This window comes from Leucopleurus acutus (genome assembly GCF_964270905.1).
Source record: "Leucopleurus acutus genome assembly, chromosome: X".
NCBI classification, from domain to species: domain Eukaryota; kingdom Metazoa; phylum Chordata; class Mammalia; order Artiodactyla; family Delphinidae; genus Leucopleurus; species Leucopleurus acutus.
The window spans coordinates 99635249-99648061 of NC_139148.1; the positions used below are offsets into that span (position 1 = coordinate 99635249).

Below are 12813 nucleotides of genomic sequence, written 5' to 3' on the forward strand. Positions count from 1 at the left end.
TCTGGCCAATTATGTTGAAACTTTTTAAAATTTAGTTTCAGGGGCTTACCTGAAAAACATACCTCCCAAAATCAGTCCTAGCAACTATGAAACTGGAGAGCTAGATTTCACACACACACACACACACACACACTTTCAATAAATCTTCTAAATAACAGCATCATGAATAATTTACCATGGGACACAAACAAAGAAATCCTGTGGTTCAGTCATTTATATATGTTAGGATAAAGTTGCACAAAAGGTCTGTATGTTTCATAACAAAGCAAAGCTAAAGGAGCCGTCACTGAGTGAGCTTAGTGATAATCTGATATATATCTCTAGAGTAGTATACTTCAACTATAAATCCAAATTAAGTTCAATACTATTATCTTATGAATAAGTCTTTTTATTCTTGAGATAAGTGATTAAGAGAAATTTTCTTTTTGAAAGAAAGACACTTCATAGATAATATTTTAATCATGAAAATACTGGCAAATCTGAATAAACATTTTGACTTCACTTAGAGAGTAGTATCTCAGTTTTATAATTGTTTTTTAACACCTTTGGAAAAAACTGTTGACTTTATTTTTTTACAGTGTCCTAACACTGACATCTTCTGACTATTGAGGAGAACTACATGTCTCCTTAAAATATTTCCCAGTTACTGAAGCTTATCTTTGCACCTACTTTATTAACTATAGTAGAAATTAACATTTGTTGAATGATGATTATGGACTCTTCAAATATTATCTCCTTTGATCTCTTAGCAACTTAAAAAATAGCAATATTGTGGAAGGTATACTTAAGCCATAAAAAATAAAATATTTATCAACAAATGATACTATTAAATCAAATAACTATTTTTTAAAGGTTCACTGAGGCTTCTATTAAGACTTTACTGAGAAGTTTACTTGAGTTACAATAAAATATTTAAAAGACAATAAAACTGTATTTATCTGAAAGTGTGTTCATTTGATATTAGGCTATCCACAGCAGATCAACAGGCAGCATAGCATAGGTTCTCGGTTCAAGTCTTGACTCAGCTGCTTATTAGCTAAGTGGCTTGGAGCATTTTACTTAGCCTCTTTGTGCCTTAATTTCCCCATCTATAAAATAGGAATGACAATAAATGCACTTACTTCTTACTAAGTGCCATGCAAGTATTTTGAAAAACAGTCAGAATTTGTATGCTTTTACTATACTAATAGATCAAATAAATATCAAATCTCTTTTATTAGTTAGAAATACTAAAATTTCTACCACATCATCAGTTATTCATCAAGTTTTATCTGTTAACGAATTTTCTTTAGTGAGTTCGTTCAAGTGCCATAAACTAAAAGAGGGGACTTACAAATTAATAAATGCCAGAATGCAAATATAACTGAAGATTTGTAAAGGGTACTGACCAGGATTCTGCTAAGAATGTCTTTCCTTTTTTCCCTATGTCTTTTATTTCTTCATTATCTCTCATATTGACCAGGTAACATAAGGCTCATTAAAAGGATTCAGTAATTATTTGTTGAAGGAGTAAACTTATCACAGACTAAGACATATAACATTTTTGCTTTGGTCATATGATACTACTTCCAAATGTATGTTACACTCCTGTAATAAGGAAACTGATCAATGTGCATAGAGACCCACTTTTACCAAACTGAGAAAAGCATGAAATATAATCCTATTTATTAGTGATATAAACTTCAAATTACCTATAATTTAACCTAGAACTATGTATTTAGATATGTATTTATTATTAGATAAAAATTAGGTTTTGGGAAATAGAAAAGGTCCACAAAAACAATAAAATTTGCAATGCATAGAGCAGGAGCTTGGTTGCACTGAGTCAGAAATTCCAATAACAAATTCTAACTAGTATTGAAGATTACTCCAGTTCTAATGACTGGCCACTACAAATACAGCAGACCTTAATCACAAATTAGACAATATTATAATATTTACAAAAGTGTACACAATGAAATTTCATTAAAACCCTTCTAACTAGAAATTTGAGATAATTCAGATGGTCTGAGCTTTTAATTTATCTAAGATAAAATGCCATCCTAAGAAATATATTAAGGTAATAAGAAAAGAAAATGGGGGAAAATGCTTTCAGGCATTTTTAGAATCATGTAAATAGCATTTATTTACATAGAAACAGTTAAATGCTAATTGTAAAAATGTGTCAACTCTTTACTGAAACAGATCCAATGAAAGACCTTTTTTAGGCAATTCTTTTAAAATACTATTATATATTGCTACAACTAGCAGTGTAGCAAACATTCATGTTTCTTGTAAAGTATCTGGCAAATCACAATTCACACTGATCTACTCTTAATTATTTTGAATTACTGAAATTTTATGGAAATAACTGGCTCATATATGTATACCACATACATGTAGGAAATCAAGATAAAATAACACATCTACTATACCTAACTAGAGAGTTATATTCTGTCATATTAATGTAAAACAAAATGGATAAAGTCAAAACTAATAATTACAGAGTAAATTTTAAAACTTAATAAAGTACCTTGAAATATTCTTTTCTAATCTGTTTGCTCCGCCTCCTTTCTTCACTCTGCCAGATTATAGGCTGAGATTCTGGCCACTGTTGTTCATCTATTTGATCCTTTTGACTTTCTAAGGACTGTAATAAAATAATTTCTTTTAACTAAATAAATGAGAACAAAATATTAGATATAACAGTAATTTAATTTCTTCTTACCTGCCATGTGAGGGGTGATAATGGTGAATTAACTTCATCTGCTGAGACACTAAAAAATTAAAGATGCCTTAATATGTATATCTTAAGACACAGTCAAAACACAGGATATTTATTATATTAAAATAATTACCAAAAACTAAAAAAAAATAATACTTTCTTTAGATGATCTGTATGAAACTTCAAGTGGCCTAATATACATATAACTGGGGTTCCAGAATAAAATAACTCAGGTGACAGAAAAGATATTTAAAGATAAATAAAGACCACAAATTTTCAAATTTCATGAAAACAATAAACCCACAAACTTGAGAAGCTCAATGAACTCCAAGCAAAAGAAATATGAGGAAAACTATAACAATATACATCATAATCAAATTAAAAGCAAATGATAAAGAGAAAATGTTAAAAGCAGCCAGAGAAAAAAGACACAATAGGTCCAGTGAAACGAATACTGACAACAGAGTTCTCACAGGAAACAACGCAATCCAGAAGACAGTAGAAAAACCTCTTTAAGGTACCAAAAGAAAACAAAAGTATCAACCTAGAATTTTATACTAGCAAAGATATCTTTCAAATATGAAGGTGAAATAAAGACTTTTTAATTTTGGCTGTGCTGCACAGCTTGTGGGATCTGAGTTCTCTGACCAGGGATTGAACCCAGGGCCACAGCAGTGAAAGCGCCAAGTCCTAACCACTGGATCACCAGGGAACCCCAAAGACTTTTTTAAACATTACAGAAACTGAAAGGATTCAACATCAGACCAGCAGTAAAAGTAATGTTAAAATATCTCTTTCAGGTAGAAGGAAAATGATATACATGGAAATACAGAGCTATACAAAGGAACAAAGGGCACTGGAGATGGTAACTAAAGGGGTAAAGATAAAAGACATTATTCGGATTATTTAAATCTCTTTAAAGAAACAATTGACTATTTAGAGCCAGAATAATAACAATGTAATATGTAACACAGAAGTAAAATGTATGGCAACAATACCACAAAGGCCAGGAGGGAAGAAACAGAAGTATACTCTTGTAAGGTTCTTATAGGACATATAAAATGACATAATAGCACTTGAAGGTAGACTGTGATAAGCTAAATATTATACTTTAAACCCTAAAACAATCACTAACATAACAACAAGTTGTAGCTAAATAAGCCCACAAAGGAGATAAATAGGAATTTTAAAATTCAATTCTAAAGACAGGAGAAAAAGAGGAAAGATGGCTACAAAGAATGGATAAGATAAAAATTAAACACACAATAATACAGCAGATTCAAATCCATGAATACCAATAGTTTCAATTAAATATTAACAATCTTAACACCACAATTAAAAGTCAGATTGTCAGATTTGATAGAAAAGGAAGATACTACCATATGCTAACAAGAAACCCACTTTCTCCATAAAGACACAAATAGGTTAAAAATAAAAGGAAGAAGAAAGATATATCATGTTGACACTAATCAAAAGAAAGCTGAGGGGCTTCCCTGGTGGCGCAGTGGTTGAGAGTCCACCTGCCGATGCAGGGGACATGGGTTCGTGCCCCGGTCTGGGAAGATCCCACATGCCGTGGAGCGGCTGGGCCCGTGAGCCATGGTTGCTGAGCCTGCGCGTCCGGAGCCTGTGCTCCACAACAGGAGAGGCCACAGCAGTGAGAGGCCCGCGTACCACAAAAAAAAAAAAAAAAAAAAAAAAAAAGAAAGCTGAGGTGACTATATAATATCAAAAAAGTACACTTCAGAGCAAAGAATATAACCAAGAATATTTAAAAAGTCATTTTATAATGACAAAGGTGTAAATTCACCAAAAGGACATTACAATCCTAAACATTTATGCATCTAATAACAGCTTCAGAATATATGAAGGAAAAATGAAAGAACTTTAAAGAGAAAGACAAATCCACAATTAGTGTTGGAGATTTCAAATAGTCTTCTCTTAATAACTGATAAAACCAACATTGTAGTGCGCCCAGGTGGTGCTGGGGTGGTAAAGACAAGAAATGAACAAATAAAGAAGTATATATTGAGAATGTCAGATGGTAAAAAAGTATATATTTACAATGTCAGACGGAATTAAGTTCTGTGGAGAAAAATAAAGCAGGGTGTGGGAAAAGGGACAAAGGAGTGGAGGAGACATGCTCTTTTATATAAGTTGTTCAGGTAATCCCTTGCTGATGAAGTGAAATCTGAGCAGAAATGTGAAGACAGGGGAATAAGCCATATGGTTATCTGCGAGGAAATCATTCCAGGCAGAGGCAAAAGCTTTGAAGGGGTGGGAAATGCTTGGAGTATTGGGAGTCAGCAAGGAGGCCAGTATAACTAGAGAAGAGCTAAACAGCAGGAAGAGCGTAGGAAGAGGAATACAGTAGGGAGCCAAATGATGTAGAGGTTCACAAGTCCTTAAAGGACTCTAGTTTTTACTCTGAATGAAATGGGAGGTCATTAGAGAATTCTGAAGAATGACATGATCTGATTTACATTTTTAAAATACCAATCTGATATATTTTTTTGAAAACAGACTAAAGGAAAGCAAGGGCAGAAAGGAGACCTGTTACCAGGCTGTTATAACTGAAGTAAGAGATTGCTAGGGCTAGGGTGGTAGGCATGGAGGTGGTAAGACATGATTAGATTCTGGGCATATTTTGAAGGCAGAGTCAACAAGATTTGCTAAAGGATTAGTTATGGGGTGTGAAAGAAAATTACAAGTTAAGGATGACTCTGAGGTTTTTGAGCTGAGCAACTAGAAAGATGGAGTTGACATTTTCTGAAATGGGGAAAAAGGCAGGAAGAGCAAGTTTAGAGGTACAAAGAGAAAGATTAAGAGTTATTTTGGAAAGTTAAGTTTCATATGCCTATTATACATCCAAGTGGAGGTGCTGAGTAGGTAACAGGTAATACAACTCTGCAGTGTGTACGTGTATGTACATACATACACACATGTACATGCAAATGTTCATGCACATATATAGAAAATTGGTTTAAAGGGGAAAAATACCAAAATATTAAGACTTCTCATCTCTGGGGAGTAGGATAAAAGATGATATTTATTTTTTCTTTGTGATAAAATTTTCCTATTGTTTTTAACAATAAAGCTACATTATTCTTATAATCAGGAAAAAAATAAAAGATTTTTCATTTTTTTTAAAGAAGAAATTGGTGATTGTTCTGAAAATGAGAAAAGTGGAAGTAATAATTCTGTAAAAAAAAAAAAAAAAGGCCAGGATTGAATATCACAGTTTTGAAGTTTGGGTAGCTGGGGCTTTCTCAAGAGAATGTTATAAACCTGGTGAGAAAGCTTAAGACAGAAATGAAAGGAACTGAGAAAGAAGGTAATAACAGAAAGTTCAAGGACAACAAAATATGTAAGATAAAGAATCAGTATTCAAAAAGGGAGAGAGTGGGTTAAATCCAGTTAAATGAAATTTGACAGAGATGAATGTTTCTAGACTTGGGTATGAAAAGTTATCTTATGCCTGAACTGAATTCTAAAGGCCTAAGTGAAAAATGGAAGAAGAAAGGGTAATCCCAGCAGAGATACCAGGATATAGAACACAGAGATGTGAAACTATTTTGTAATAAAGAAAGGAGTACTACTATTCCTAGCCAGAAAAGGTGCCAGTGGAACAGTACATTGGATGAGGCTCTCAAGCTAGGCAGAAATTCACTTCAATCTTGTGGGTTAAGCCAAACGTTTTAAGCTTTATCCTAAAAGTTAGAAAGAACTATTAGAAGATAATAAATGGGAGTCACACCTATAAAATGGGGATGACAATAGCAACAATAACTCATAGAGTCATTTTTTTTCATAGAGTTATTATGAGGATTAATTACATCATACATCTAAAGCACTAAAAACGGTATACATATTAACAAGCATTCAACAAATGTTAATTCTCTCTGTGTGTTCTTCTGTACCTACGCCCTAGCCTTGGACTTTTTTACTTCCAGAGGAATGACTCAGGAGTTGAGTCTGATGCAAATTTTCAAACCACCAAAAAGAATAAATAGAAACTTTTGATGTCTTCTAGTTCTCTGGAATTCATATAAGTGGATTAGACTACATATTCATATAGAAGAATTTAATAAAACCCGATTGAAAGGAAATAAAAATGACCCAAAACCGATGGGATACAACAAAAGCAGTTCTAAGAGGGTAGTTTAGAGCAATACAATCCTACCTCAAGAAATGAGAAAAATCTCAAATAAACAACCTAACCTTACACCAAAAGCAACTATAGAAAGAACAAACAAAATCCAAAGTTAGTAGAAGGAGAGAAATCATAAACATCAGAGGAGAAAAAAATGAAACAGAAATGAAGAAAATAATAGCAAAGATCAATAAAACTAAAAGCTGGTTCTTTGAGATGGTTCTTCTTTAAACAAAATTGATAAATCTTTAGCCAGATTCATTAAGAAAAAAAGGGAGAGGACTCAAATCAGTAAAAGTGGAAATGAAAACGGAGAAGTTACAACTGACACCACAGAAATACAAATGATCGTAAGAGAGTACTACAAGCAACTATATGCCAACAAAATGGACAACCTGAAGGAAATGGAAAAATTCTTAGAAAAGTACAACCTTCCAAGACTGAACCAAGAAGAAATAGAAAATAGAAAATATGAACAGACCAATCACAAGTAATGAAATTGAAACTGTGGTTAAAAATCTTCCAACAAACAAAAGTCCAGGACCATGGTTTCACAGGTGAATTCTATCAAACATCTAGAGAACAGTGAACACCTATCCTTCTCAAACTCTTCCAAAAAACTGCAGAGGGTGGAACACTCCCAAACTCATTCTACAAGGCTACCATCACCCTGATACCAAAACCAGACAAATATATCACACAAAAAAGAAAACTACAGGCCAATATCACTGATGAACACAGGCGCAAAAATCCTCCACAAAACACCTGCAAACAGAATCCAACAACACATTAAAAGGATCATACACCATGATCAAGTGGGATTTATTCCAGGGATGGAAGGATTCTTCAATATATGAAAATCAATCAATGTGATACACCATATTAAAAAATTAAAGAATAAAACCATATGATCATCTCAATAGATGCAGAAAAAGCTTTTGACAAAATTCAACACCCATTTAAGATAAAAACTCTCCAGAAAGTGGGCATAGAGGGAACCTACCTCAACATAATAAAGGCCATATATGACAAACCCACAGCAAACATTATTCTCAATGGTGAAAAACTGAAAGCATTTCCTCTAAGATCAGGAACAAGGCAAGGATATCAACTCTTCCCACTATTATTCAACATAGTTTTGGAAGTCCTAGCCACGGCAATCAGAGAAAAAGAAATAAAAGGAATCCAAATTGGAAAAGAAGAAGTAAAACTGTCACTGCAGATGACATAATACCATACATAGAAAATCCTAAAGATGCCACAAGAAAACTAGAGTTAATCAATGAATTTGGTAAAGTTGCAGGATACAAAATTAATAAACAGAAATCTCTTGCATTCCTATACACTAACAACAAAGGACAGAAAGAGAAATTAAGGAAACAATCCCATTTACCACTGCAACAAAAAGAATAAAATACCTAGGAATAAACCTACATAAGGAGACAAAAGATGTATATGCAGAAAACTATAAGACTGAAAGAAATCAAAGATGACACAAACAGGTGGAGAGATATACCATGTTCTTGGATTGGAAGAATCAACATTGTGAAAATGACTATACTGCCCAAATCAATCTACAGATTCAATGTAATCCGTATCAAATTACCAATGGCATTTTTCACAGGACTGGAACAAAAAATTTTACAATTTGTATTGGAGCCACAAAAGACCCCGAACAGCCAAAGCAATATGGAGAAAGAAAAATGGAGCTGCAGGAATCAGGCTCCTGGACTTCAGACTATCCTACAAAGCTACAGTAATTAAGATAGTATGGTACTGGCACAAAAATGGAAATACAGATCAATGGAACAGGATAGAAAGCCCACAGATAAACCCATGCACATAAGGTCACCTTATTTTTGATAAAGGAGGCAAGAATATACAATGGAGAAAAGACAGTCTCTTCAATAAGTGGTGCTGGGAAAACTGGACAGGTACATGTAAAAGAATGAATTTAGAACACTCTCTAACACCATACACAAAAATAAATTCAAAATGGATTAAAGTCCTAAATGTAAGGCCAGACACTATAAAACTCTTAGAGGAAAACCTAGGCAGAACACTCTATGACATAAATCACAGCACAGCAAGATCCTTTTTGACCCACCTCCTAGACAAATGGAAATAAGAACAAAAATAAACAAATGGGACCTAATGAAACTTAAAATCTTTTGCACAGCAAAGGAAACCATAAACAAGACGAAAAGACAACCCTCAGAATGGGAGAAAATATTAGCAAATGAAGCAACTGACAAAGGATTAATCTCCAAAATATACAAGCAGCTCATGCAGCTCAATATCAAAAAAACAAACAACCCAATCCCAAAATGGGCAGAAGACCTAAATAGACATTTCTCCAAGGAAGATATACAGATTGTCAACCAACACATGAAAGGATGCTCAACATCACTAATCATTAGAGAAATGCAAATCAAAACTACAATGAGGTATCACCTCATACCAGTCAGAATGGCCATGATCAAAAAATCTACAGTAAATGCTGGAGAGGGTGTGGAAAAAAGGGAATCCTCTTGCACTGTTGGTGGGAATGTGAATTGTTACAGCCAGCCACTATGGTGAACAGTATGGATGTTCTTTAAAAGACTAAAAACAGAACTACCATATGATCCAGCAATCCCACTCCTGGGCATACCCAGAGAAAACCATAATTCAAAAAGACACATGCACCCCAATGTTCATTGAAACACTATTTACAATAGCCACGTCATGGATGCAACTTAAATGCCCATCGACAGATGAACGAATAATGATGTCGTACATATACACAATGGAATATTACTCAGCCATAAAAAGGAATAAAATTGGGTCATTTGTAGAGACATGGATGGACCTAGAGAGTGTCATACAGAGTGAAGCTAGAAAGAGAAAAGCAAAGACAGTATAGCAACGCATATATGTGGAGTCTAGAAATATGGTATAGATGATCTTATTTGCAAAGCAGAAATAGAGACACAGACGTAGAGAACAAATGTATGGATACCCAGGGGGAAAGGGGTGGGGTGGGAGGAATTGGGAGACTGGGATTGACAAATATACATTATTGATACTATGTATAAAATAGACAACTGATGGGAACATACTGTATAGCACAGGGAACTCTACCTAATGCACTGAGGTAACCTAAATGGAAGGGAAGTCCAAAAGGGAGGGGATATCTGTATGTGTATGGCTGATTCATTTTGTTGTGCCTTGGAGGCTAAAACAACAGTGTAAAGCAACTATACTCCAATAAAAATTAATTAAAAAAAAGAAAAAAGTGAACAATACATAGAGAATAAACGCAATCAATGATGAAGAAACACATTATTCTTGACAGTAACAGTAATACGATATATGTTTGCTAAATGGATAAATGAATCTGTCATCAAGACAAAATGCAGGTATGAGTACAAAAAGATCAAATCAGCATTTTTGGATTTGTTTAAATCAAAAGTCAATTAAACCTGTGCTGTATAACACATTTCTTTAAAAAAAAAGCACATTTCTTCTCTAAATTATCTAGTTATATTAAATTGATATCAATTATTCAATTAAAGCCCACATATAGGAACATTACTGTTAAAGGATCAACTTTCATTATAAAATATTAACTAAAGTACTAAGATATTTTTATACCTCTTTTCACATTCCACAGTTTGTTTTGGCTTGTTTCTTGTGACAGAAGTTGAATGATTAAGAATCCTAGAAGTAAATCAACACATTAATTCCATAGTATATTAAAGAGAATAGTGTATATACATGATATAAAAGATGTCCATAAATAACTGCATCTGGTCCATGAAGATCTTTGCTAGAAAACAATATTTAAATGTTATTTAGATCAGATGCTCATAAGCGCACTGGCTATTATGAAGGAATGAAGTTCACCAACTCTTCCATGCATCTTCTCTTATAAACCCTTTCTCAAGCCTTGGATATCTTCAAGCCATGCTATTTCCCTGTGCATATCTAACTTTTGGCTGAGACAGAAGATAAAGAGATGCAGATTGTTTAGGTACCATCACAACTGATTTAGTTTTCCCAGGATAGCAAATGACAGGATCATGCTGATGTAATATCATTTTGCCTAATGCCCATAAAACTTAATTCAAAATGCAAAGCCAGTGCTAAAGTTCAATTCTTTAAGAAAAACTCCACAAGTTTATTAAACTTTTAATAACCAAATGAAACAGTATTCGAAGAAAACCAAAAAAAAAAAAGAAAAATAAAGAATGATAAACCACTGTATGAGAGAACTATTTGTCCATAATTTTATGTAATTCTAAGTGTTAATCTCAAAGTCAAAAGTAATGAATTATTAACTATCTTTCTTTAATATAAGTAACATATTTAAGAGTTCTTAATATTTATCCATTTACTACAGATATAAATGTTATCTTAATTTTCAATTTTAAGTTTAGTTTTATAAGGAGTAGAATATCTGCCTTTTATTCAAAATAATATCATCAGATGTCAACTATCAAAAGAATACACAGGAGAAAAGAAATTCCAAATTAAAGCTACATATTAACTATTAAAACACATAATGAAATAAATATAAGTGGGTAATTCCAGAAAGATGGTTAACATAAAGAAATCAATTTCCATTACCCCAGTTTCCTCACTAGCTTATATCTAGTAGAGCCTCACCAGGAAGAAGTCCCAGTGAGGGGCAAAGGTCAACTATCACAAGCAAAGCAGTGTAGCTTTGCACCAAACAATTTCGAGATTACTGACACCTTTGTGTGGGCAGGCACTAAAATTGTACTGAATCCCCAAATACAGAAGAATTTAGATAATAAATTATCTAAGACTATGAGGAAAAATTACATCATTAAAGAGTGATTTTTAAAAAAGGAAGTAAATCCTAAGAGTTCTCTTCACAAGGAAAAAATTTTTTTCTATTTCTTTAGTTCTGTATCTATATGAGATGATGGATGTTCACTAAACTGCTTGTGATAATCACTTCATGATGTATGTAAGTCAAATCATCATACCAAACACCTTGGACTTATACAATGCTGTATGTCAACTGTATCTCAATAAAACTGAAAGAGAAAAAAATCTTAATTTAAAAAGGAGATATAGCAGTGTGAAATATCCGGGGGGGCAATGTCAGAATTATTCCCTGGGAAGGAGAGGTCAAACTACAGTGCCCTTCACTGCAGTAAATTCTGAATTCTCCCCATACCATACTCACTAGTGTTGTGATTATTTATGTGTATAAGTCATATTGGAGCAGAAAGAAAATAAGTTGAGATCTACTTACCTATAAAATATATTTTATGTACTTGAAAATTCTCCTATGAAAAATTTTGTGTATAATTGATATTTAATATTTTACTCTGTGATACTCAAAGTTAAAATAAGTGTCTGTTTTATCTAAATACCTCTTCTAGATTATTAAGACACTTCCCCAATCCAGGTACCAGTACTGAGTTTTAAGTAAAAGACTACATAATTCTATATAATTCAGCTGCATCAACCTGGCCCCTTAATACTTAAGGCGTCCACAAACTCTAGATACCTTGATGCACGTCCTGCTGCTCTGGTCCTCTGGAAGAGTTTTTCACTGAATGATGCTCTATAACATAAAGGTCTCCGTCTGTATTCACATTTCACGTACATCAACCAAACCAAAAGATGGAAGAAGTAAGATGTTTTGGGAGAGGATAGGGAAGTCATTAGTAAAGCAAGCAGAAAAGAAAGAATGGATAGATTTTAAGGGTTGAGAGAACTACCTGATTAGTTATAACAAGCTAGAGATTAACATGATGCTCCTCAAATTAGAGTTCACGTGATCAGAAAAAAAAATCACATGAAAAGGTAATGTACATAATTTCTATAATTCTAAACCAAAATAATAAACTGCTCAAAATCTGATTTTGCTTTCCATGATCCTTAATTAATTATACTTCAATATAGCTTTTCATAATTACTTTTTTAAATTTAGCTA

At 33.2% G+C, this 12813-nt stretch overlaps 1 protein-coding gene across 6 annotated transcripts in view; it reads right to left on the minus strand.

The window, feature by feature from the left end:
• LRCH2 (leucine rich repeats and calponin homology domain containing 2) overlaps nucleotides 1-12813 on the minus strand; it is a gene marked incomplete at both ends in the record, with an annotated part of 91338 nt that overhangs the window by 22461 nt on the left and 56064 nt on the right. For 2 of the 6 annotated variants that reach the window (XM_082864837.1, XM_082864838.1), the window contains 4 exons: nucleotides 2513-2629; nucleotides 2708-2756; nucleotides 10494-10559; nucleotides 12385-12462. In XM_082864837.1, the coding sequence (XP_082720963.1) occupies nucleotides 2513-2629; nucleotides 2708-2756; nucleotides 10494-10559; nucleotides 12385-12462 (310 nt within the window). The remainder of the gene's footprint in view (nucleotides 1-2512; nucleotides 2630-2707; nucleotides 2757-10493; nucleotides 10560-12384; nucleotides 12463-12813) is intronic. The other 4 variants (XM_082864840.1, XM_082864839.1, XM_082864842.1 and 1 more) reach the window with 2 other exon arrangements.